This window comes from Dermacentor variabilis, chromosome 4 (genome assembly GCF_050947875.1).
Source record: "Dermacentor variabilis isolate Ectoservices chromosome 4, ASM5094787v1, whole genome shotgun sequence".
NCBI classification, from domain to species: Eukaryota; Metazoa; Arthropoda; class Arachnida; order Ixodida; family Ixodidae; genus Dermacentor; species Dermacentor variabilis.
In genome coordinates this window covers 73,515,207-73,539,365 of record NC_134571.1, presented here as the reverse complement: position 1 = coordinate 73,539,365, position 24,159 = coordinate 73,515,207, and the positions used below count along the sequence as shown (strand labels likewise).

General features: G+C 45.9%; 1 protein-coding gene across 7 annotated transcripts in view; it reads left to right on the top strand.

The window, feature by feature from the left end:
- LOC142579368 (alpha-tocopherol transfer protein-like) overlaps window positions 1–24,159 on the top strand; it is a 32,909-nt gene that overhangs the window by 6,541 nt on the left and 2,209 nt on the right. For 2 of the 7 annotated variants that reach the window (XM_075689478.1, XM_075689477.1), the window contains exons 3-6: window positions 964–1,215; window positions 2,951–3,144; window positions 4,710–4,820; window positions 5,617–5,861. In XM_075689478.1, the coding sequence (XP_075545593.1) occupies window positions 964–1,215; window positions 2,951–3,144; window positions 4,710–4,820; window positions 5,617–5,805 (746 nt within the window). In that variant the 3' untranslated portion in view covers window positions 5,806–5,861. Of the gene's footprint in view, window positions 1–963; window positions 1,216–2,950; window positions 3,145–4,709; window positions 4,821–5,616; window positions 9,567–16,216; window positions 16,366–20,666; window positions 20,919–24,159 lie in introns of those variants that run through there. The other 5 variants (XM_075689479.1, XM_075689474.1, XR_012827379.1 and 2 more) reach the window with 4 other exon arrangements.

Sequence of the window (24,159 nt, the reverse complement as noted above, 5' to 3'; positions counted from 1 at the left end):
GTTGGAAAAGTGTCCGCCTAGTGTTAGTTCTTCTCATCAATAAATGACAAACATTCTGGAAGTCAATTTAGTAAAACGAAGCTGTAGCAGTTAAAATAACGAGTCGGAATTTTGATGCTACCCACGTCACTGTGAAGATCGTATCGGAATGTCATCTAGCACTATGAAGTAAAAGAAAGGAAGAAAAAGCAACAAAAACAAGACACACTTAATAACTACTGCTAAGACGAAGGGCTCGCACGTTTAGGGTATGAGAACAAAAAAATACTCGGGGCCTTCTTATGTGCTTAACTATTCAACGCTGTTTAATTCACAAGCTACGCATTTAGTTTGCTTTTGGCTTCGCTTCTTATTCTACGAGAAGAGAACTTCACTTGACCTGTCTTTACTATTTGAATCACCGTGTTTGCTTATTGCTGAACTGGTTTGCCTTTTGAAATTCATCCCACATTCGTCATGCGTGTGTCCGAATGCGGAAGTGCGGAATGATTGCAATAAAAAAGCAAAGGACTCACTAAGTTTATAACGCATAATTAAGAAAATGAGACGTTCGTAGCCTACGACGAGCACTCAAAACTATAAATACGGGATGAGCTTGGTCGTGGCTTTAGTTAACACTGCGTCCGAGAAGCACACAACTCACCTGTAAATACAGCCATTCATTAATTCATTCACTGTTCAATACCTTTAAGCCCAAATTGGAAAAGAAGGTATGTGGGCCATCGCTATACGAATACTGTAACCTTAACAAAATGAAAGGCTAAATTGCTGAATTGGAGAAACCTCAAGTTCGGAAAGACATGTCGTGGCATTGCTATAAGAATACTGTAGCGTTAACAAAATGAAAGGCTAAATTGATGAATTCGAGAAAGCAGACCATACACAGGAATCCTCGACGACTATTTAAGAATGCGCATTTGTGCAATAACGTTCCCTGTTATCTTTTGCGCATGCGCATTGCAGACGAAAAGTTGCTGGACTGCCCCAAGGAGGAGCGGTTCTTGCTGAAGTTTCTGCATGCTCGCAAGTACGACGCAGACAAAGCGTTCAAGACTGTTCAGAAATACTTTAAGGCGAGGCAAAGCTACCCTGCTATTTTCGAGAGCTTTTCGCCGTCCGAAGTGCTCTACGACACCATCTTCCGCGAAAACAAACTCCTTGCTTTGTCCTCAAGACGGGATTCGCTGGGGCGAGCTGTCATGCTCGTCAAAACAGGTGAGACACCTCGTCGGTAGCGCACGGCTAAACTAACTAAACGTATCTTGTCATCGCACGTTAGACCTCAAGTGTGTAAAATGTACGTCATACAGCACCACCTTCAAGCCGCTTAAAACGTTAATATTGAAGATTGGACTATTTGGTACGATAAGCTTGCCCACAGAGGGCGCAATAACTGCGTAACGTAACGTAAGAAGAGGGAAAGCCACACATTGATGGCTGTGCGTGTATGTGCCTACACTAGGGAGAAACTCGAGTCGAGCTGGATTAGTAAATAAAGCTTCTAAAATACCCAAAATTCCACCTACTGTGAGAGCATGCTTGATACGCCAGAACAAGAAACTCAATAGCGAAAGATCGATGCTAACCCCGCCTACCAGCCATATTGTTCGCCGTGACGTCACAGATTTTGACGACGTGTTCTTGATATCGTGTTTTCGGCACGCAAAACTTTAGAATTAATTGTTTCTCAAATGTTTTAACTACCACAACCATATTCGTCTTTACCCGCAGTAGGAGGGAAACTAAGCTTACCACTGGTACCCGAGAGTAACAAATGAGGTAATAATATCATATATTTCGTTTGGTCTGTGGAGAGAAAATGTGGCCTCCTCATCCAACAATAGTGGTTAGAACAGTTGAAAAGTATATAGATTCATCGCTGTTTTCCTTACTTACAAGTTCAGTGCCATTTAGAGCCAACTGACCATTTCAAGTCAAATTTGTATGGCTCATAGTGGCAGTATTGGTAGGAAAATTACATGTTCATTTCAGATATGGTAAACATATATACTATACAGTGGTTAGAGTACCTTGAAAAATGTCCAAATATCACCATCAGCTTTCTCGTCTGAAGTTAGTTTCAATTCCTTTATTTACTTTTTTTAGGCGACAGGCAAGTCCTCTCTCGCCACTGAAATATATTCACTAACTCATTTACTTTTTCTTCTTTTTTTACTATTTCACCTCGAACAGATGTCGATGTCAGGCCCCTATTGGTATAGCCTAAACTATTAACTTCTTACTAAAGCGTTTCCCTGTGCCTCTTTCATAGCGTTTTTCTTTTCACGTTCACCGTTACCCCAAAAGTAGCATTTTAGGCATACGGCTCGGCTAAGCTCTTGAATTTCTACCTCTACAATTCATTTTATCTTTCGGTGTCATTTTTACCTTTCATCCTATACATCTGCAGTATCATATCAGGTGCACAGATATCTTAACTTGTCCAAAGCTTATCTGTACCGTTCTGATTGTACGTCCTCCGACTTTACACTAACATGTATCGAAAAAAAAATTGTTGTAGTAGCCAGGATAATATTTCAGGGCACGGAACGCATTCCCGACATCTGTACTACACCCCATCGCTCCTCTGCACACCTATGTTTATAAGATATACTTAAAAATGGATGAATTTATTGATTTGAAGTTGACCTTATGCCCTACATTAAATAGAAGGACGGCAATGTGGCCTTAGTGTGGCACAGGTGATAAAAAAAACTGATTCTTTATTCTTGTTCTGGGGCACTGCAGTGCCAAAACGACGGTTCAATTATTCGCACCTAAGCGAAAAAGTTGCAACGGTTTGAAGAGCACTAATAGGCACTCGAAAAATACTCGATTAATCACGAACTGCACGAGATAGAGGGGTATGGAGCGTGCGAACACTGAATGAACGAGAAAAAAAAACATTTGAGCTAAATACGACGAATAATTCGCAGCGCTGCTCTCGCAGGAGCCTGGGACGCGTCCATCTGCACGCTCGACGAATTCACAAAAGCGTGCATGATTCTCGTTGAGTGGATGCTTTTCGACGAGGAAGTCCAAAAACGAGGAGTGGTTTACATACTCGACTACAAGGGACTCGGTCTGCACCACCTCACGCAGTACACGCCTTTCGCAATTCAGAAGATGATCCACATTGCTCAGGTGAAGAGAGTGAGAAAGAGGAAAGGAAGGAATGGCAGGGAGGTTACGTATATTCTATCCCACAAGTTGTTTGCAGCAGTGTTGAAGCTGAAGGACTCCTTAGCCAATAGGAAGGCCGAATGTCGCCCGAGATGTGTTCATCCGCGCCGCGTCATCGGCTCAGAGGCTGCTGAATTCGCTTTATGCGACGTTGACGCTCAAAAGCGCTAATACATATGCCATGTATCGCTGTAACCTGTCATGCACCGAGCAAAACCATACCTCTGTAAACCTGTCATTAATCGGACCATTGCGTCAAGAACTATATTGCGCTTGCGCAAGGATACGGCCTGTTTATACCTTGTGCCTTCGGCAGCGCTGCGAACGACTTGTGATATGGAGTGTAGACTTTGTCCGGTTTGTTATCCTACACGTGGGACAGAGATGGGGAAGTGAACGATAGAGAGAGAAGGGACAAGAGTTCAGATTATGTGTCTGCAAGTGACAATGTCCATTATTTCTGCAATCGGGCACACAAGTCTGTTGCGTTCAGGTATTGGCGGAAGAGCTCGTAGCCGATAAGCTATGTGGTCAGCATCCCAGGGACACATTCTTTTAGAATGAAGATGTTATTGTGACTAGGGAACACGTTTAAATATGAAAACATAATTAAAAGAACAAAGGCTGATATACAACTTTTGAAACCGTTCGCACATATCCATTAGAACCTAAAGTCATGCCATGCACCGGAATAGGGGTGAGACGATGAGGGGGGTTTGCTTCCGAAGTCACAATTCATATTAAACCTGAACGCGAGCAGGACAACTCAAGAAGGAGACAGGAGAAGGCATGCCTTATCTGTCATTCTCTTTGCGCTAATGTTCAACGTGAATACATACTAACAAGGCCGGTAAGGCGCTGTGCTGAAGTTACAATTGCAGGGGATAATTATGCGCATCGTGCGAAATTACAGGTCTCTCATTAATTGATCACCTAAGTCATTTCGGAAACATTAAATAAGCGTCGGTAGGGAGGCGCTCAGTGTGTCGCAGCCTTTCTCTGTCTCTACACACACATATATATACATATATATATATATATATATATATATATATATATATATATATATATATATATATATATATATATATATATATATATATATATATATATATATATATATATATATATATATATATATATATATATATATATATACCTCGGAAAGCATGTTGGGAAGACGATTTAGTTGCAGAGTCACCGAGAAAGCCATAGGAACTGTCAAACTTTGTAATAATTGAGATGTGTCTAGGTGTTTACTGGCTGTATACAGCGCTTGTTGTGAAAAAAAAATTAAGAAAAAGTACGAGACATATTGATTTGAGAATTTGCGAGAAGAGTGTGTGCACTTGAGTGTGTGTACTTAGAACTAGATGTGTTTGTAAAATTTCAATATTTTGAAGCACTTAGCGAAATCACAATAAATTAAACAAATTAGTGGAATAGCGAATGTGGTGTGCCAGCGTGTGCGCACGTTACTTAGGATACAAGAATGTTACAGCTTATGTAATGTTTCTCAATTTCAGGACTGCTACCCTGTAAGAGTGAAAGCTGTTTACGTTGTCAACAGCCCGCCGGTATTTGACATATTCTTCTCGATTACAAAGAATTTCATGAAATCCAAGCTAATAGAAAGGGTACGTATACGTGTCACTTGTCACACCTCATGTAGTATAGTAACATGCACATAGATGTGGCTGCACTTACACGCTATAGAAAACGCACAGGCTCACGAAGGCACAAAACTACAACATTGGTACAACTAACATTGGTGGCTCGTCATTACGACATCTCTTAGGGCTTTACAAGCTCTAAGAAAAATGAATCACCAGGTACGCATTGTTATTGTCCCGTCTGATGCCTCAATACGCCGTCTGCGTGTTGCACTTAGTCTCAGCACAGCGACATGTCATGCACAAGCATGTCATGTCATGCATATGCACAAGCAGTGTACAATTAGGAATAGCGCTGTCACTAGCAGTCTATAAAATGAAATGCCAATGGGCTTCTAAACTGGCGTTCTGTCCACCATAGCAAGCAAAACTCCTGCTAACAGCAGCACAATGTGGGAACTAGAAAAGTACTTTTAATGTCACTTTCTCGTCTTCTTGCATGAACCGGAGGCAAACTTCACGAATGTATTTTGCTTCCCGGCTGCTCGCAATGGTGGGCTTGAGAGCATATGAAACTTAGAGATACGTACTTGCTTCCATTTGGGCCAAGCCGTACAGCTCATACATGACATTTCATGCATGACATGCATGAAAAAGAAACAACGAAATTATTTTTATATGACATGGCTGAATACGATAATAGTGATCTAAAGAAGGAACAAAAAGAAATGAACCCGGTGGGTGGCCACGATTTCAACGTGGTTATGCGCTTCTATCATTATGCACTAATACAAAATTCATTATGATTCTTTTTCTTCAGGTTCAGCTCTTCGGCGATGATATGGAGAAACTTCGCGACCTTGTTCCCGACGATGTGATCCCAAAAGAAGCCGGAGGAACACTGGAGAGCTACGACTACGACAAGCTGGAGAGGGATATGCTTAGTCAGAGTGATTACTTCGAAGAATTGGACCGCTACGGTTACGGCAAGGAAAGCACTCGCTGCTAGCCCATCGGTACATACATCTGTATAATTCCACTTACAAAGTCGCATATTTTTCTACATCGGGTGTGCGTCGTCCTTGTGTCATAAACGTTGGCATCATGAGGCCCGCGGAGGTTACTCATAATTCAACAATATGTTCAAAACAAACCCTTTTTTTTCTCCTTTCTCGCGTGGTACTATTTTGATGAGCTTAGAAATTGCGGAAATTTGACTCTTGCTCGGCCATGGCGATTCTGCATTCAAAGCATGCACGCTCCAAAAATGACTTGAAAAAATTCTGGCAACAAACAGAGGAATGCCAATCCTCACTCAACCAATTTGACAGCGACAGAACGTGTCCGTCTTCATACGGAGCCCAAGCGCAGGAGCCCCAACCATCGGCAAGCGTGGTTATGGCGCATCGACCCTTGTTGCACTGGCAGCGATGCATCAGTTTGTGATGCACTGTAAAGCAGCACCTGTGGGGATTAACGCCACCCGGAAAGTACGACAAAATATATTTCTTTGGAGACCGCCATCTGCTGCACCTTTTAACACTCTGTTTTTGATTGAATCTTCACAGATGTTGCTGGTGTTTGCAAAACTTAAACTAAAGCTGAAGCTAACCTCGCACAAGAAAACTACAGATTCTGTATGCACATACGATGAGTACCAACGCAGTGTGCATTATTTGGAAGCAGCTGTTCCTACTTCATCAGTGTAAAATGAAACGCACAGTCAAGGATGAACACATTTTACACGTTGGGTTACATCAGAGTGTGGCGGGCGATCTTTATGCAGCCGCCAAGCGCTTCCCTTTTGATGCTAGAGTCAGACAATGAGATATGAGGATAAGCGATTTTCTTATGTTGCCTGTGTCTCATAAAGAATCAAAGTAAGGACTATTTACATGACGTAGTTATACATGACTTCTACGAATATTTCCTGGAATCATAAAGATTACTTTGGGGATGATACACTGTGTCACTTTCGAAATGTGTACTATCATGGGCGCGATTACGAAGTGACCTTAAGAACCGTTGAAAAAGAAAATACAATAACAATGTGGCCTTTGAATTGACAAAACCGACAAAAAGCAACGCTATTATTTACAGATACTGTGGGTCCGAACCAGGACATATACAGGCATGGGAAAAAGATGACCATTCAACATTCACAGTACAAAACAAGTTCAATCTAGCCATAGATCCTACTGTTGTAGTTATTCAGAAAAAAAAATTCTTTTTTGAGTTCTTGAGTTCTTGCGATTACAATGTGGGCTGGAGGACCATTGAAATTACGAGCAGTTGAGGGAAAAAATATGGCGCGTTTATGACAATCCTTGTAACCACGTTCTTCCTTAACGTGTCTATTATGTTTAGTACGCACTATTATTAATAGTACATACCATTGCGCAATATTCGTGTACTTGTCTCATTTATGTACAGAAGCTTGTTGAGTAGGACTAGCTCTTGAATGAATTATTTCCTACGGACACAAAGTTTAGGAAGGCTTGGTTTCGCTTAAAGCAGTGTTACTGCTAAACTACTGCACTGGTAACAGAAGGCGGGTTCTCGACGTCTGCTGAACACAGGCCACATATATTTAGTGAAGTCCGGCATGTCTGGACACTATCGGCACTTGATCTCGAGCAAATTTATGCGCAAAGACTGTGTGCACTCAAACTGGCCGTAACTTGAGTGGGAAACGCACACAAGACGTATTATCGCTAGACACACGCTTACACTGGGCTCAGATGTTCTCCATCCAAGTCTTTAATATTTGTCTACAAGAAAAGACCCAGAGGCGGTGGTCATCGTGATTGGAAACCGACGTCCGAAATCGAAGTATGGCTTTTCACTGGTGACGGGACCCTGGTGCCCAGATTGGACTCGCTTCGAATATTGTTGATGTATATCGAGTCTAACGGTTCCAATGGAACCGCACTCAGAAAGATCACCGCCAAGACGGAGAATTCTCTCGGTCTCATTCGTAGGATCACCAACAGGCACCGAGGAATCAACGAAGACAATCTCATCCGCATTATACATGCTTTTGTGCTCTGCCACCTTCATACTCGGCGGCCATGCATAACTGGCATGTTGCAGAAAGAAACAAGCTCAATTCCCTCATCAGAAAAGTCTTTAAGCTCACCCTCCGCTTACCTGTAAACATTCACACCGAAAAACTGTTCAAGCTCGGAGTCCACAGCACGCTCGACGAAACAATCGAGGTACAAGAGCGCTCACAGCTGCCCAGGCTATCCGGCCCCCCGGCCGGCCGTAAGATACAAAACGAGATGGGCCTCAATCCCGTCGACCAGTACCCCGGCGCAGTGCGGATTCCCGGCGACATCAGGTCTCAACTGCACATCGCGCCCATTGCCCGCAATATCCACCCGCACACAACGTCGGCAGACGTCGGGCCAGGGGCTAGAGTTCTACTCGAGCATGTCCTTAAGAAGCACATTGAGACAAGCTTCGTGGATGCCATGCATAAGTCCAACAAGTGGCATTCTTCATCTCCATCGTCGACTCTAACTCCAGGCTCACTTGCTGTGCTACGGTACGTACTTCAATGTCCGTCGTAGCCGAACAGGCTGCAATCACGCTGGCTGTGTTTGACGGTCGCAGAGAAAATATATAATGATTGCAAGGCAGCCATTGAGGCCTACCGAATCGGTATGGTCTCCCCTCAGGCCTTCCGCGTTCTCCAAAGCGCCAAGAGTATCTCTCCCCATTCTCTCACTTTGTTTCCTGCTCACTTTGGGTCGACTGAGGGCTCTTCCTCTAACCCTAACGCGGGCGCGCACGACACCCCGCGAGGACTCACTGCCCGCGCCACCTCCACAGTCCCCCTGCCCCGCGGGGAACCCTCGCAAATGTTCAATGAGATCACCACCCACCCTAATCTGTCAAGACGAGTATTCCCCCTCGCACACCCTGCTTTATGAAGGGCGTGGGCGGTGACCCTTCGACTTTTACAAGCCCGTGCGTATCCTGACCTTGCGGTTCTTCATGCAATATACCCAAAAAAGTATCCCAGTACGGATGGCTCTGCCTGTGGACTAACGGCAACATAGGATCATGTGTTGTGGAAGTGTGAAGTCATCGGCTTCTCCTTCGGCGAGGATAGGTAGGCTGCGCTCTTGGGCAGCCCCGAATTCAACGACCAAACCCTGGCCGTCCAGAGTGCCCGCGATCGGGCTGTCCAGCTCGGCTTGGTAGTCCCTACGTGGGACCAGCCGGGTGGCACGGGGTCTCCTCTGCGTCTTCTATGGAACGAAAAAAGTTCTTTCACTCACTCACTCACTCACTCACTCACTCACTCACTCACTCACTCACTCACTCACTCACTCACTCACGCTTCAGGGCATCGACTCAAGAATTCAAAGAAAGCAGGCGTTCGACTTCTGTTGAGCACACGCCACATTCATTTAGGGAAATACCACACGTTTGGGCGCTATCTGCACTTGGTCTCGAGAAAATTATCCGCAAGGACTGCGTGCGCCAAGACTGGACGTAAGTTGAGTGGGAGAGGCACGGCTCGTAGGTCTCTTAGGTCACAGCATTACCGCTTTATCATTTTTTCAGACAGTTATCGCACCGAGATTAACGTCTAGCACCGACAAACGCCCCAAGCGCTATGTCAGATGGAAGCGCGAAATCTGCGCGGGCTTATATAAGCAGGCAGAAAGTTCAGTCAGCATGCGCTCGCGTTTCGTAACAAGCTGCGACGTATTTTAGTGCTCACAAGAACTGGACAAAACGGTGGCGTAAGGCTGGGTAAGTGCAGCTGTTTTCCGTAGCATTTGTTTTTAGTTACGGTTCCAAGACAGTATTGTTGCCCTTACGTTGTTTATTCTATATACACGCCATTTGTCATTTATCGTTATCGGTAACGGCTCATACCATCTCACGGAAGTACTCAACATATGTAACTGTATACGGTAGTAGTAGGTGATTGGCTGTTGCCAGCGCTTTCAATACTTGTTCGCTATCTAGGCACTCATTGCTGATGAAGTCGACGGGTCTAAATAACGCAAAAGATATTGATGGTGATCCGTCACTGTGCTTCGAACGGGATCTCAGAAGGAGTGACTCACTCTCTGAGTGCATCACTTTCGTATTATAAAAACCAACTATAGAGGAAAAAGCTGCCTGTTCACAAATGGTTTCCAGGAAATTAGATGTATTTCTCTATTTCGGGGACAGCTAAGAATTTCAGCATTATTGCTCAACAAAACCGACTAGTTTCAGAACGAGCTACCGGTGATGCACGTTCGTTTTTTTTTTTGTCTTTTTAAAATTTCGGAGACGTAATTTGACAATAAATATAGGCATCAATTTATTAGCTTCGCTAGACGCTTGCTTTTTTTACGAGACAGGCGAGATTGCGTATATATTGAAAAGCGTATAATATAAAAAAAGAGGGGGGGGGGGGAGCTGCCTTTCGAAACACTGCTTCATGAGCAGGAAATAGGATTGCGTCCTCTCGTTGCGCCATAAATCACTGGAAGAAGTGGTTAGAAACCATTTTATGTCAATTACCGTTTCGGACACATGCACAATATTTGTTTTTCTGATCTCTTACGTTTTGACGTCTCGGATTCACAATACAAGTCATTGACCGTTCGCACAATTAGTAGTACACGTTCTTCCCAGAGCGAGTGCCCTTATAATGATTCCTACACAAGCATAATTACGTGTAGCCTGATATAGGTTACACCATGCAGGTAAGTTCAGCGCATATTTAACATCGGCTACACCGACACCGACTCGACTACACCTACAGCACACAAATATGCGAAGCTCATTGTTTCTTGACGGTCCGCAGAGTAAGCAAGTGACTAGCGAGATTACATATTTGGTACAATTAAGCTACTGGAAAGTACAGAACATCTACGTTTAATGCCTGGTGCACGAATAGAACCAATCTACCGCAAGTGAGCGCACCCCCTAGTGATTATAATCAGAAAATTAACAAGTGACCGCACCGACGAATGTTACGGAGTCAGAAACACGACCCAGTAACGAAATCTGAAAGCTTGGACAGTTTGTAATATATTTCTAGGCCGCTTTTTGTACAATCACCGCGTACCCTGCGCACACTGTTTGGACAGGGCATAATGGCTCCAAAAGTGCTTACATGCCCTCTGAAGTTGTGGCCAAAGCTTCGTCCACCCAGTCACTGCCAACAATATCTGCTGAAACTGAGGTCTGCTGAGCCGCACCGGGGTCATGCTCATTTACTGTAAAAACACGGAGGCAACGGAGGAATCTGAGGCAAGCCATGAACGCGTCACCCCGTGATCAAACATGGAGGCCCCCACGGAATAACCATGAAAATGGTTTATACCGGAGGGAAGTAGTTGCTGGCAGCAAGTTCGTATGGTCAGATAAACCTGGGGACATATTGCATGGGAATCTTGTTTCTAAGTATCCCTTTGCCGAATCCTGAGGACATCTTGCTAGGGAATCTTACTTCTAAAGGTGCCTTTACCTAGATACTGCGGAGTCGGAGGTACTTTGACGTTCCGCCGCTTAAACTTGCAGATAAATGTGATAATAGCGGATGTTACAGAGTTCGTTATGGCAATGCATACGTTTTCTGTCGTAAGTGCTCGGCCCGTGTCACAGGAGCGGGCACTAACACAAGGTTTTACGATCCGCATTCTTAGGGCTGTCGGCGACGGCAGGAGTACGTGCTACACAGGCATGCCCTGCGTTTGCGTCGCCCAGGCGTGAACAATTGCAGTATAAGAATGAATATTTTACAATTAAACGAATTTGCGGTGACAATGTGTCGTTATTCATTGGTCTGAAGCCGCTGAAATGGCATTTATCTCGAAAAGAATAATACCGCGAGACTAACTGTAGCGCACATAAATGCACCAAGCATAACCCTTCAGCAGTCATTGGTCGAAACATGTTATAGCGTCTCATAAGTTCAAAGCTGGAAGACCATATAAATTTTGATAAAACAAACGGCGGAAACCATTTCGCGATGACCGTTGACGGTAATGGGTATCGAAATTATTAAATATAACGACACAACGTATTGCCACCATGGAAACGAGTTATGAGGCGTCTACTGCAGCGGGATTCCTCTTCCGCCCTCACCTATGAACACGGGGCACCATGTACCACCTAGGCCGCGAAGCCTGTGCGTGGCCTCCGAAATGCATGCCACTGCACAGAGAGCAGCGCGTGGCCTTCGAGACCAGAAGCGTGGCGCTCCGGTGCCAGCTTCGGTGACAATTGTTCCCTCCCTTGCCGCATACTCAGTGGCATGTGCTCAGTGACCCAAGTTGGCGAGAGGTTCATTGGGTACGTACCCAGTGCATTCATGGCGCAGCCCGGTATAGCGTTACCGTGAAAGGCGTTCGCTGAAAGCGGCATATACGCGGTGCATTTGTGGCGCAGCAACCTAATGCGTCGGGTTGCTGTCATTGAGGAACCGTTGTGAAGTGAGTTTGATTTCGCTTAGCATCGGATAACTTTAAGGGATACTTTTCGTCATTGTAGAGCAACATATTCCCAGTTGCTCATGTCTAATTAGCCAAGTCGGCGTACAAGATATCTCCTGAAGAGCGGCACAAACCTACTGGCACACACCCGTGCCAGTAGGTGCCAGTAAGTCCGTTGACGACCGGCATATACAGAGTGGTACATACCCAATGCTCCAGGTCAGCGTCAAATATTTTCTACAGACAGTGGTGCCTATCCAGTCCCGCATCCACGGTGACCCATGTCGGCGTGAAAGAGGTTCGTTCAAAGCGGCACGTATGTACACTTTGCCACATACTCAGCCACCCAAGTTGGTTTTATGGTTGGTTTCGAACCCACTTCCCTCAGAACAGGAGCCCGATGCGCTACCCATTAGACCACAGACTACCCCATGACCCAGATAGGTGGGAAAACGGTTAGATCGAAACATAATAAGATACATACACAGTGCCCGCGGAAACTGCGTGAAGCACCCAAAGAATGCCGACGCATTAAAATTCTGCAAAAAAAGTTTTGCGGCAGTGAAGTACCTGAAATACAGAGAAAATTGAGCTTGCCAAAAACATGCTGCAGACTTCTGTTCTTCCAACTACTGAAAGACGGTGCGGGACAAAGATAGTTGTGTAGCGCTCAAAGACAGGAACGCACTCTTTCCAGTAGCATACACTAGTAGGCATGCAGTGGAACACCGAGATATTTAAGTGGTACACAAGACCATGAAATTCAGCATAATGTGATGGGTGTAATTGCCCAATGTGCAAACCATAGGCCTGAGCTCTTAAGTTATTCATTACTGCACTGGATACAGTACCAAACTCCTCTATGATAGAGTTTTATTATTAATGGGCTTGTTCTTGCCGGAGAATACGATATAATCAGCGTATGCTAGCACTGTTACTTCATTGCCCAGGACATTAAAACCACAACTGAGGTTTTTAGTGCACGAAAAGGGACGAAAGACAGTGGCGAAACGAGCTTTCGTCCCTTTTCGTGCGCTAAAAACCTCAGTTATGGAATACCAACACGCCCTAACCTACGCTCTTTCAAATTAAAACCACGATCATTGCTACAGCTCAATATGATCAGAGGGGTTCAATTACAGGGTCAAGAAGAGCGAGGACGTAGGAAATCCTTGTTTCATGGAAGAACGGATGTGAATGGGTTGTGAGAGGTTACAATTTTCCAACGAAGCAAGTTGTACAATGACTATAACAAAGTCGAACACCATTAGGCCCTGTGTAACCAACATTGGCATATTCTAGAAGAGAAAATAAAAGGAAATGCCGGACCCGATCAAATGCTTTCGCGAGGTCAATCGCAAGCATTGAAAGCTGCTAATAAGAAGTGGAACAGTACTCAAGTACTGCACGTGCGACGTATATGTTAGTTTATACGGAGCGGCCTTTTATACCACGTTTGACGTGGACCAATAAGAACTGACATCGCAAACTGCAATCGATTTGACAACATTTTTGCAAACATTTTGTAGTCAACGTTTGACAATGTAATCGGTCTGGAACATTTAGGATAATTCTTCCCTGTCAGCACTTTTACGTATTACTACTGTGTGGCTTTTTTTTTTCTAGAAAGACGACGGAAAAGCCTCCAATCCAAAGCTCATTAAAACTATCTTCAGTAGAACAGGCCTAAGAATAGCTTAACACAGAAAGCTGGACGATTTGGTAACTGAACATGTTCCTATAGAATGGGCAGCACAACCCGGACAAAGGACAAAGGAAGTGGAAGACACGAGCTGAGATCGTCTGCGCTCGTATCGTCTACGTTCGTGTCGTCTACTTCCTTTGTCCTTCGTTCCACAAGAGTGGATAGAGATTATTCCAGAAGGTTCATCCGCGGTTGCGTAGTGCAGCTCAGGTAGGGACAAACGGAGCAACGCGCCTCCTTGTCCACAGTACTGCAATACCTAAACAAAAGCACATCTAGAAGCAAAATCTCCAACAAAACCTGACCACACTCATCTGATCGTACAGATTTCCCTGCACAGAACCAATCCCGTACCGGTAAACTGCACACCAATGTTGATGTTGATGTGGCTTTCCCCTTATGAACGGGCGGATGCAAGTGCTGCGTCCTAGCCGTAATATTAAATATGAAAGCAATAAAAGAAGTGTGATATAAAAAAGGCTAAAACAACAGAAAACTAAAATCTCACTATAGATGGTACCGTCATATTTCAGTTCATAGATTTCAGCTTGCTACTCTTCACATAACGCTAGTAAAGCGGCAAGTTTTAATGAAGATCGAGTTTCAACCAGAGAGCATACAAAGCTAATGCAATCCAGTGACCTACCATATTCTACTCATATGCTGGTGCAAAGCGTTGGTAGCGACATGGTCGTTAACCTACACTCCTCTTACGATTTTCCTTCGACAAGAAAACTCACGTGACACAAATATTGTAACAGCAATTATATGTACACTCCGGCTGCATTTCTGCCATCGGCGTCGCCGTGAGGTTCCGTATAAAGTCCAAGCGCGATAAAATCGTCGCGGCGCGCCGTATACTGTATGTGTGAGTGAAGGCCCGCTAAGGTGCGCCGGCGATCGCTGGTCAATCTCGCGCACGCAACGGAGGAAAGCGGGGAGGAAGCGCGCCGCCTTCCGTTGCAAGCGAGGCTTCATTGGGATGATAAGGAAGGGGGGCATGTTCTACTCTAGGCGGCCGGGACGGACACACGTGCCCAGCCGGGCCACTGTATCTTGAAAGCCATCTGCGACGGGTACAGGGTCTGCGCTGCGCTGTGTTTTCGCAGCTCAGTTGGCGTTTATGCGAGCGGCAGCATGAAGGTCATGCGCTCGCTGCTGCTGCCGCATTTCCTCACTGCAGCGTCTTGACAGCGAGTTTTTACGATCATCGAGTGAGATGTGTTGATGTTTGATTATGTGCGCTTGGACCCGCCGTGGTTGCTCAGTGGCTATGGTGTTGGGCTGCTGAGCACGAGGTCGCGGGATCGAATCCCGGTCACGGCGGCCGCATTTCGATGGGGGCGAAATGCTAAAACACCCGTGTGCTTAGATTCAGGTGCACGTTAAAGAACCCCAGGTGGTCCAAATTTCCGGAGTCCTCCACTACGGCGTGCCTCATAATCAGAAAGTGGTTTTGGCACGTAAAACCCCAAATATTATTATTATTATTATTATGTGCGCTTGACACCATGCTTGATAATTCGGTTAGTACGCGTATGTTTACAAATTTATGCGGCCGGTAAGACGACTTTCCTTACGTCGTATAGCTGTGCATTAATTTGCTATCGCAATCGATGCCTAGCCTTTCGGGCGAAACTGCGACATTTGATTAGACAAGGCGTCTCAGTATGTCGGTACCCGCTTTGTTAAACTGCCGTCTGCGCCTACGGTAAGCCAATAATCCGCAAACGGTAAGCACTTCTCAGACAAGCTAACATATGTGACGCGGAAGCACCATGACAATGACGTCATCTGTGAAGCCAGCTGGACTGGCTTGTTCGAGAAAGTACTGTGGGGTTTCGCTTTGAATTTTCACCTGTTTTCGTGACGTAGATCAGTGTAATACTTTGAGGGAGCCATCATCGAAGAAAGATCACCGCACCGCGAATCTATGTTTACAATATCTAAACCTCATGCGGGAGATTTGAAGAGGAGTAGTAAGGGAAGCAGAAGGACTCGCTCTCCATTTCGTACTGCCGGTAACTTCACACGCGCGATATCCAGTATAATTATGGTAACTTTGGTGTATGGTGTCCAGTATACGTGACAAGTTTTGAGTAATGGAGATTTAGATGTTCAGCCATTCATGTGAGCATCTCTTACATAAAACTGCTGAGCCAAAACGTACGTGTGAAGGACAGATAGTAGCGATAAACGCGTGCCCATAAATATTGCGCAGTATTATCGCAAAAGTGAAGTTTTTTTCTGGATTTTTTTAGGAAGCTTATCATGGTGCTGACCGAGAATACTATTCAAGTGCCTCATGAACTTGCGGTTCCACACCTTGAGGACTGGGAAGGTAACGTGGTCGGCGCAACACTAGAAACCAGAAAAGAATCCCTACAGCGCTTGCAGAAACTTCTCAAAGGTAAGTCAAAATTTAATGTGCACGACCTATGTCGGGCAAATTGGAATCTGACCAAGAAAGAACTAAGAGACACGGACTGGATTCAGGCTATATATGGATGCAGTGTTTGAGAGTATGAACTCCGACTGACACACACGCACGCACAGTTGAGTCCTGTACGCTAAAATTCCGAATGCCATGTTAAGGTCCCGCGAGGGGCCAAAACGAATCCAATGCCACCTCTCGCTCGGTGGAGTCTTACATGAGAGCTATACGATGTAACAAAATAACCACTCTCCAAATTTACTCTTCGGTGGTTTTCGCAAGAGGGACCCACTGCGGTAGCGGCGTTCTAAACTCATCGCTGTGCCATTGTGTGTCCCGAATGGACGCGGTGGACGTGTTTCACTAATACTCGTAGTGTGGTCAGAATAAGAATGGACTTGTGCATAAATACCCCAGAGAGTGGATGGGAAAACGGCGCCACGGTAGCTCGATTGGTAAGAGTACCGCACGCGTAATGCGAAGATGTGGGATCGTTCCCAACCTGGAGCCAGTTGTTTTTCACCCATTTTCATTTCCATTAATTTATCATTTCTTTAATTCAAGTTGTAAGCACAAGTAACTTCCCCCATGTTGTCCTTGGTGTCTTTGTCTGCTTCTGATGATATGATTCATATAAATTGGGCCCCTCGGTTCCCTTTATTCTCGTTCACTGCAAGCTGAAAACCATTTTTGAAGTTAACGGCCCATCGATTTGTTGTCGACATATCACGATTGGCCGTTAGCGTATTGCGAGAATGACAGAGAGAGAAATATGCTCTTTTATTAATCCTGGAGAGGTATGCAGGACGACACGCCTAGGATTCTACTCCAGATAGGTATGATGAAAGACGAAACAGTATGCATGGGGCACTACACGCATACGCAACGTAAACAAAACACACCAAAACACTCAACAAACAAAAGTATCTCATTGAGACTAATATATCTATATCTGAGGAAGATTAAAAGTGTCTTCGTTGCGGGAGATGTACCTACAGTATTAATTCATGGGCCTAGAAATGTGCCAGAGCTCAAGAGATGACATTGACCGGTAGCAAGACTGCTGTGACAACCTCTCCAACTGCATTACTGAATCACCTGGTGTCTAACGCACCAGGGTGTATAGGGAAACGAGGTGACAGACTTCGCCGCTGGAGAAGCAAACAACTGAGCGGCGGACTCGACCCCCGGATCCCCTCCAACGAAAGCATCACCGATTACCCCGCGGGAGATCCTTGCCCTCCGAAGGAGCGAGCGACGAACACTCGCTTCCCCCCCTCCCCCAACCTGAACTCACACGGAGTCACGGAGGGGACTGGCGCTGAAATTCAAAACAACACTCATTCAAACGTCTTCGGAGATAGCAAAGTCACCTCATCGCCGCCAGTGTACACTTGGCCCTGGTGCGGGGATCGATGTACACTGAGAAATATCACGTGGCCGTGCGCGAGGCGCCCTCGCGCAGTGGACTCATATCTCATACTAACCTCATGCTTCTGGCTGACATAGGAAGGCCCGACTCACGGACTGCGATCTGAAGGGACAAACAGCTCTTCTAGATCAGGCCAGCGAGAAGCCTGCGCCAGCAGAGCTCTGGAAAAAAGGCAGCATGCACTTAGCACGCACGCGCCAAACGCACACACACACAGATTAAGTGGGCTATGTATACCCGTACGTTGCACTCAGAGCACAGTGCGGACCTTGTCCGTTTGATATCAAATAGGAAGTATTTCGTATTTGGGACATAAAGCCAAATGTGACGTAAGCATGACCGGTCGCGCCAATTAAAGGCACAGGGATGCAAAACTGGCACATATGCAGTGCATATATGTCCCTACTGATGTTTTTAATCAGTCAAGCACACTGCACGCGCCACGCATCACAAGATTGATCCCTCTCTCGTGAGGATGTCCCTACATGTGCTTACAATACAGTCGTATTATAAGCACATGTAGGGCGTGTTCAGTTGTGATTCGCGGTAAGGGCACAGTGATGTCACGGAGTAGTTTCATTATATACAGGCTGGTACTATTCCCCACTGCATCCGTTTCTATTTTCTCCAGAGTAAAAATGCGGAACAACCACTTGAACTCGTACAGCGCGCCTCAGTCGAGGCGCAGTCTCTTAGGCTTAGCATTGCTATGTGTATATACAGTGTGTCCCAGCTAACTATAGCTAAAGTTTAACAATATGCAAAAGCCACGTAGCTAGACAGAACAAAAGGTAATGTTCTTTGCAATCGCTTGGAGATACTCAAACATTTTTTTCTTTCCGCCTAATTAGATAACTAGCTTTAATTCTAAGTAATCAACTTCTCAAATATTCTAATTAAAGGAAAAGTGTCAATGAGAAAATTGTAGAGTAACATAAAAAACTACCGATACAGGTTTCTGTTGCTCAATACATGCTACATAAAAGTGTTTTTCCGAGCGTGAAAGAATCCCATGAATACAAGCAAAGTGCCTCGAGCGGCCACTCGTGCGGCACATATACCCAGCGGCACATACCCTGTGACCCAAGCTAGCGTCAAAGAGGTTCAATAAAGAGCCACACATACACCGTATCCTGTGCCCAATGACCTTCGTTAGCACGAAATAGGCTCATTGAAGGGTAGCGCGTACCCAGTGGCACTTTACCCAGTGACCCAAATTGGCATCCAAGAGGTTAGTTGAAGAGCGGATCATATACCCGGCGGTACATACCCAGTGACCCAGGCTGGCGTCAAAGAGGTTCAATAAAGAGCCACACATACACCGTGTCCTGTGCCCAATGACCCTCGTTAGCACGAAATAGGTTCAGTGAAGGGTAGCGCGTACCCAGTGGCACTTTACCCAGTGACCCAAATTGGCATCCGAGAGGTTAGCTGAAGAGCGGCACATATACCCGGCGGTACATATCCAGTGACGCAAGTTAGCGTCAAAGAGGTTCAATAAAAAGCCCCACATACACCGAGTCCTGTGCCCAATGACCCTCGTTAGCGCGAAGGAGGTTCATTGAAGTGTTGCGCATACCCAGTGGCGCTTTACCCAGTGACCGAAATTGGCATCCGAGAGGTTAGTTGAAGAGCGGCACATATACCCGGCGCTACATATCCAGTGACCCAGGCTGGCGTCAAAGAGGTTCAATAAAGAGCCACACATACACCGTGTCATGTGCCCAATGACCCTCGTTAGCACGAAATAGGTTCATTGAAGGTTAGCGTGTACCCAATGGCACTTTACCCAGTGACCCAAATTGGCATCCGAGAGGTTAGTTGACGAGCGGCACATATACCCGGCGGTACATATTCAGTGACCCAGGCTGTCGTCAAAGAGGTTCAATAAAGAGCCACACATACACCGAGTCCTGTGCCCAATGACCCTCGTTAGCGCGAAGGAGGTTCATTGAAGTGTAGCGCCTACCCAGTGGCACTTTACCCAGTGACCCAAATTGGCATCCGAGAGGTTAGTTGAAGAGCGGCACGTACCCGATGGCACCACCCAGTGAACCAAGCTGGCGTCAAAGAGATTCAATGAAGGAGCCACACATACCCCGTGTCCCATGCCCAATGACCCACGTTAGCGCGAGAGAGGTTCATTGAAGAGTGACGCATATGAAGTAGCACATACCGAGTGACCTAAATTGGTCCGCCGGTTGGTTTGAAATTTGGTTCCATCAACACAGCAATCAGATGTCGACCCTTTCTACCATGGACTACCCAATGACCGAAGTTGACGTTAAAGAGGTTAGCCGATGACATTCCGAAAGCTTTGTGAAGTTCCCAAAGAAGTCTACTTACATTATAAGTGCTTAGTGCAGGCAACGTCAACGCAATAGCGGTGCATCAATGTTTCCACGCTTCGAGGTCACTTCAGGTATGCACATAATTTCAGTGCAGGGCCTACCGTGGATAGAAGTGTATTTTTTGGTTTCATCTATAAACCATGCCGCAGGTGATCTTGTCGCTGAGAGCTTTCCTAAGACGTTTTAACGTCGTGAGTGAACAGCGGGATGGTGCATTCTTCTCCATGTTAATTTGCACATTTTCGCCAGCTAGTTCGCTCGCTCACTTCCAGATCTGCCGGATCTGTGATTCGGAGCGCACTGAAAGGCAATTCCATGATTGCGAGTTACCGCAACATCTGTAAGCTCGGCAATCTCACAGTGATCAAACTCTGAGCTACAACTCCTGACTTAACTCCTGTGCAAAGCAATTTGGTTACAGGATTACTGATCTTGTACTCTTATTCTCGTTTCCGTTCTTCTTCAGTAATGACTTACTTTTTATGTCGTTTTAGAAGATACACTGCTCAAGGAGCCTCAAGATGAAAAGGTGCTCGTGATGTTCCTTCGCTCGCGAAAGTACGACGTCACGTCTACGTTTAGAGCCATCGAGAACTATTTTAGGGCTCGCAGAGGTATCCCGGAGTTCTTCAGAAATCTTACACCGGCAAATATCCCTTACAAGACTGTCTGCACAGACAATAGGCTCATGTTGGTTTCTAAAGAAAAGGATCATCTGGGACGATCAGTGGGACTGCTGCGAATAGGTAAGGAACGTTATTACGCAACCTTCAAGGTACGAAGTTCTCACCATTGCAATTATATTTTTATTCACTCACCGTTCTTTTGCTTTTTACTGCACTAAGCAGTTATGAGCCAGGAATGTCTGCAACATCACATTCAAAAAGGTGCGTCTTCGAATTCGACTTCTATCACGTTCATCCGCCCTTTGAGTAGCATATAACCAAACTAGATCAGCAAGGAGTGGTCTTAGAGGGACACAGAAATACCTTTTTTTAAAGTGAAGAAATACATTTCACGTTAAAATAGTCTATTTCATAAATGTTTTGCAGCGCGAAGTACTTCAATGCATTCAGCAGAAGAGGAGTTATTGGCAGTCGAAGGTCGCCTTCGATCACCTTCGCAGTGCTCGCGCTCCTTCTTTAATGTCTAGCACTGCGAAGGCTACGGCGGAGCAGGGCGTGCACACTACGCTCCGCCTACTTAACTTCACCGTGGCGCGCAGTTCAAATTTCATTTTGGATGTTCGCGTAGACGTCTCTACTTCAGATTTTGGCGCCTACGACGCGCCAAACTCAGAGGCTATCCCCCAACTTACGATTGAGTGCGCGGTGTCTCATATCTTTACTGTGCTACAGTGTTCTAGATAGCTACGTGCGGCGGTTTTCCCGCACCCAGTGTCAAGTAGTGCACTTTCTTTCGCGCGTACCTTTGCGGCAGTCACACAATTTCCGAGGGTGAAACGAAATGCCGTCGTTATGTTCGCTCGTGCGAGTACGTCGGCAGCGCCCCTATCGGCTAAGCGATGGCTGCCGCACGCGGACTCGCGTTGAAAAGATTGCTAACATAACGAGCTTCGGCCATGATGGCGACACACCTAGAAGGTATGCAACTCGTGGAGCAGACGACCTGTTCCATTCGGCTGTTGGCGCTCAGCCCGCCATGAGCCCGCAGCCACGTCACCCACAGAGACGACTCGGAGCACGCGGTTGTCCTCAGCGAGCCGCAGCGAGCTCACCGAGAGGGCTCGTCGCGGCAACCCGTGGCGGCCGTGGTATGGCTACGTAACAGACGGAGCTACATGCAACTGTGCACAACGTTTGCTATGTGAACGACAGGACTAGAATGCACACTTGCACCGGGTGCTCCAGTCTGGCCGTGCTACGTGGTGCGTACCGGCTTCGTACTGCGCCAGCTTGACTGAAGGATAGTTGCGACATCCAAATTGCGCATTTTAAAGCTTTGTTTTAAGCCAGGAGTGGCCAGGAGTGAGCGCGCGCTGTCAACTGTACGTGTGGTCTGAACTTAAGTTTTGCCTGGTTCGACGCTTGTTGAATGTTCAACGCTGATCAGCCAGACCCGACGGCTACGACACCGATAAGCAGTATGGTCAAAGTTTAATTCCTACTCGGGCGACCAAACGTGAACAAACTATAGTGGGCTTCTTCTGGAAGTACGTAACTCTAATCGAAATTCGCAATGCAGATTTGGCTTCTTGTTCATTCAACGGGGTTAATAAATATACAGATTAACAGTTGGAAAAAGAGTACCGATCACAACAGTCTTGTTGATTGGATGTCCGCTATCAGACAACAGCAGCCGTCTATGGGAATCTTGCATATGGCGACGCGTGCAAGCCGCTGGCAGCTTCGACACGCGTGAGGAGAAGGCCTTATTTGAAGAGAGAGTGTTTGAGGAAAAGGGGATTTCGCGCTGGCCTTGTGAGAGCCGAAAACAGCGCGCGACTGCAGAATTTCTCTGAAGTGTTCAGAGCACCGTGTACCATTAGTGGACCGAGTTTTCTTGCCAAGCCCGCAGTGTGGTTCTGGACCCTTTAAAACAAGACGTTGTAGCTCCTCGATGTCACCATCAAAAAAGGTAAAAACACGTAATGAGCAGCTCCAATTCATTGACTGCCCTAAGCAGCTCCATTGTAATGTACCCCTTCACATGGCCTAGCATCCTGTGCCATACAACCTAACGAATGTTTGCATATACTATTAGAATCGAGATCTTTGAGTGCCGCCCTCTCGCGCGTGACGTCAGTGGGAGTACTCAACTGCTGCACCGTGCGCGCGCTCGCTATTTGAAGGCAACTTGAAGCTGTCGGTCGACCTGCTCTGCTCGAGTTTTTGAAATTCGAGCCTGCGGGTTTTCTCGACCAGTATGTATGGAACGCTCCGGGGCACTATTTCCTGTGAAATTGAGCGGAGTAGTCGTCGTCATCGGGCTCACTGTGGATTTCTCCTGGCTTCGTCCGCTAGTCATCAGCGTGCACACGTGCGTGTACAATGTTGACTTCTCGCCATTGCTGTTCCGTTTTAATGGCGCACTTATAATGGTTTGTCGGCAGCTTTCTGACAATTAACGGCAGGATGTGGCCTTCAGCTACGGTGCCTGCTAGGTGACCCACTCCGTTTACAACAATCTTATCTTTCTGCTTGCTCTTCCTCGTCCCCTAGAGTAGAATAGCCAACCAGACGCATTTCTGGTTAACATCTCGGCCTTCTGTCTTTATTTCCTCCTCCTGCTACTCCGTTCACCACAGACATTCCCATTTTGTTCCTGCCCAACGCGTTAAGCATATCACAAAAGGAGTAAAAAAATGCTTTAGCGGTATTGCAGCAAAATGTGGCCTGGTACGTCGGATAAAAGGGTGGACAAAATTAGTGAGCAAAACAAAATTACATAGTGTTGTGCTGCACTACTGACCTTCGCATAATTTTTAATTAAAATGGGCTACTTCCACCGTGATACTGCTCGCCCACACATGTTGGCCTTTCTTTCCTTGTTCCTATCGTGCCTAGCGTGCACATTCACTGGGCTCGTTTCAACCTGCGATGATAATTAGGGATATCGCGTAACAAAAACAGGTGACAGCCTTTTCTTAAATCACCGTTTCCAATATATTTTGCCCTGTAAGCGGGTCATCCTTATTTGGAACTAAAACAATAAAATTTACAAGTTTAGGTTTCGTGGAACTTCACTGAATAAGTTGCCGGAGCAATAAACAGACTAGGAAGAGGGGGAGGGAGGCGACGTATAAAGGCCATATGTTAAAACGCTTTCTCTTTGTTTTTTTTTTTTACGTAATATTTTTCTTACTACGCTGATAAAGTGATGTTTTCCGAGTGGTTTCCGATGGTCGGAAAGTGCGTTGAACAGAAATCGTATTATGCTAACCTAAACAAACATATTTGTTTTTCTGCTGTAGAAAGTGGTAATGAAATTTGTAGGCAAGAAAATGGTGCAAAGCATGCCTAATAA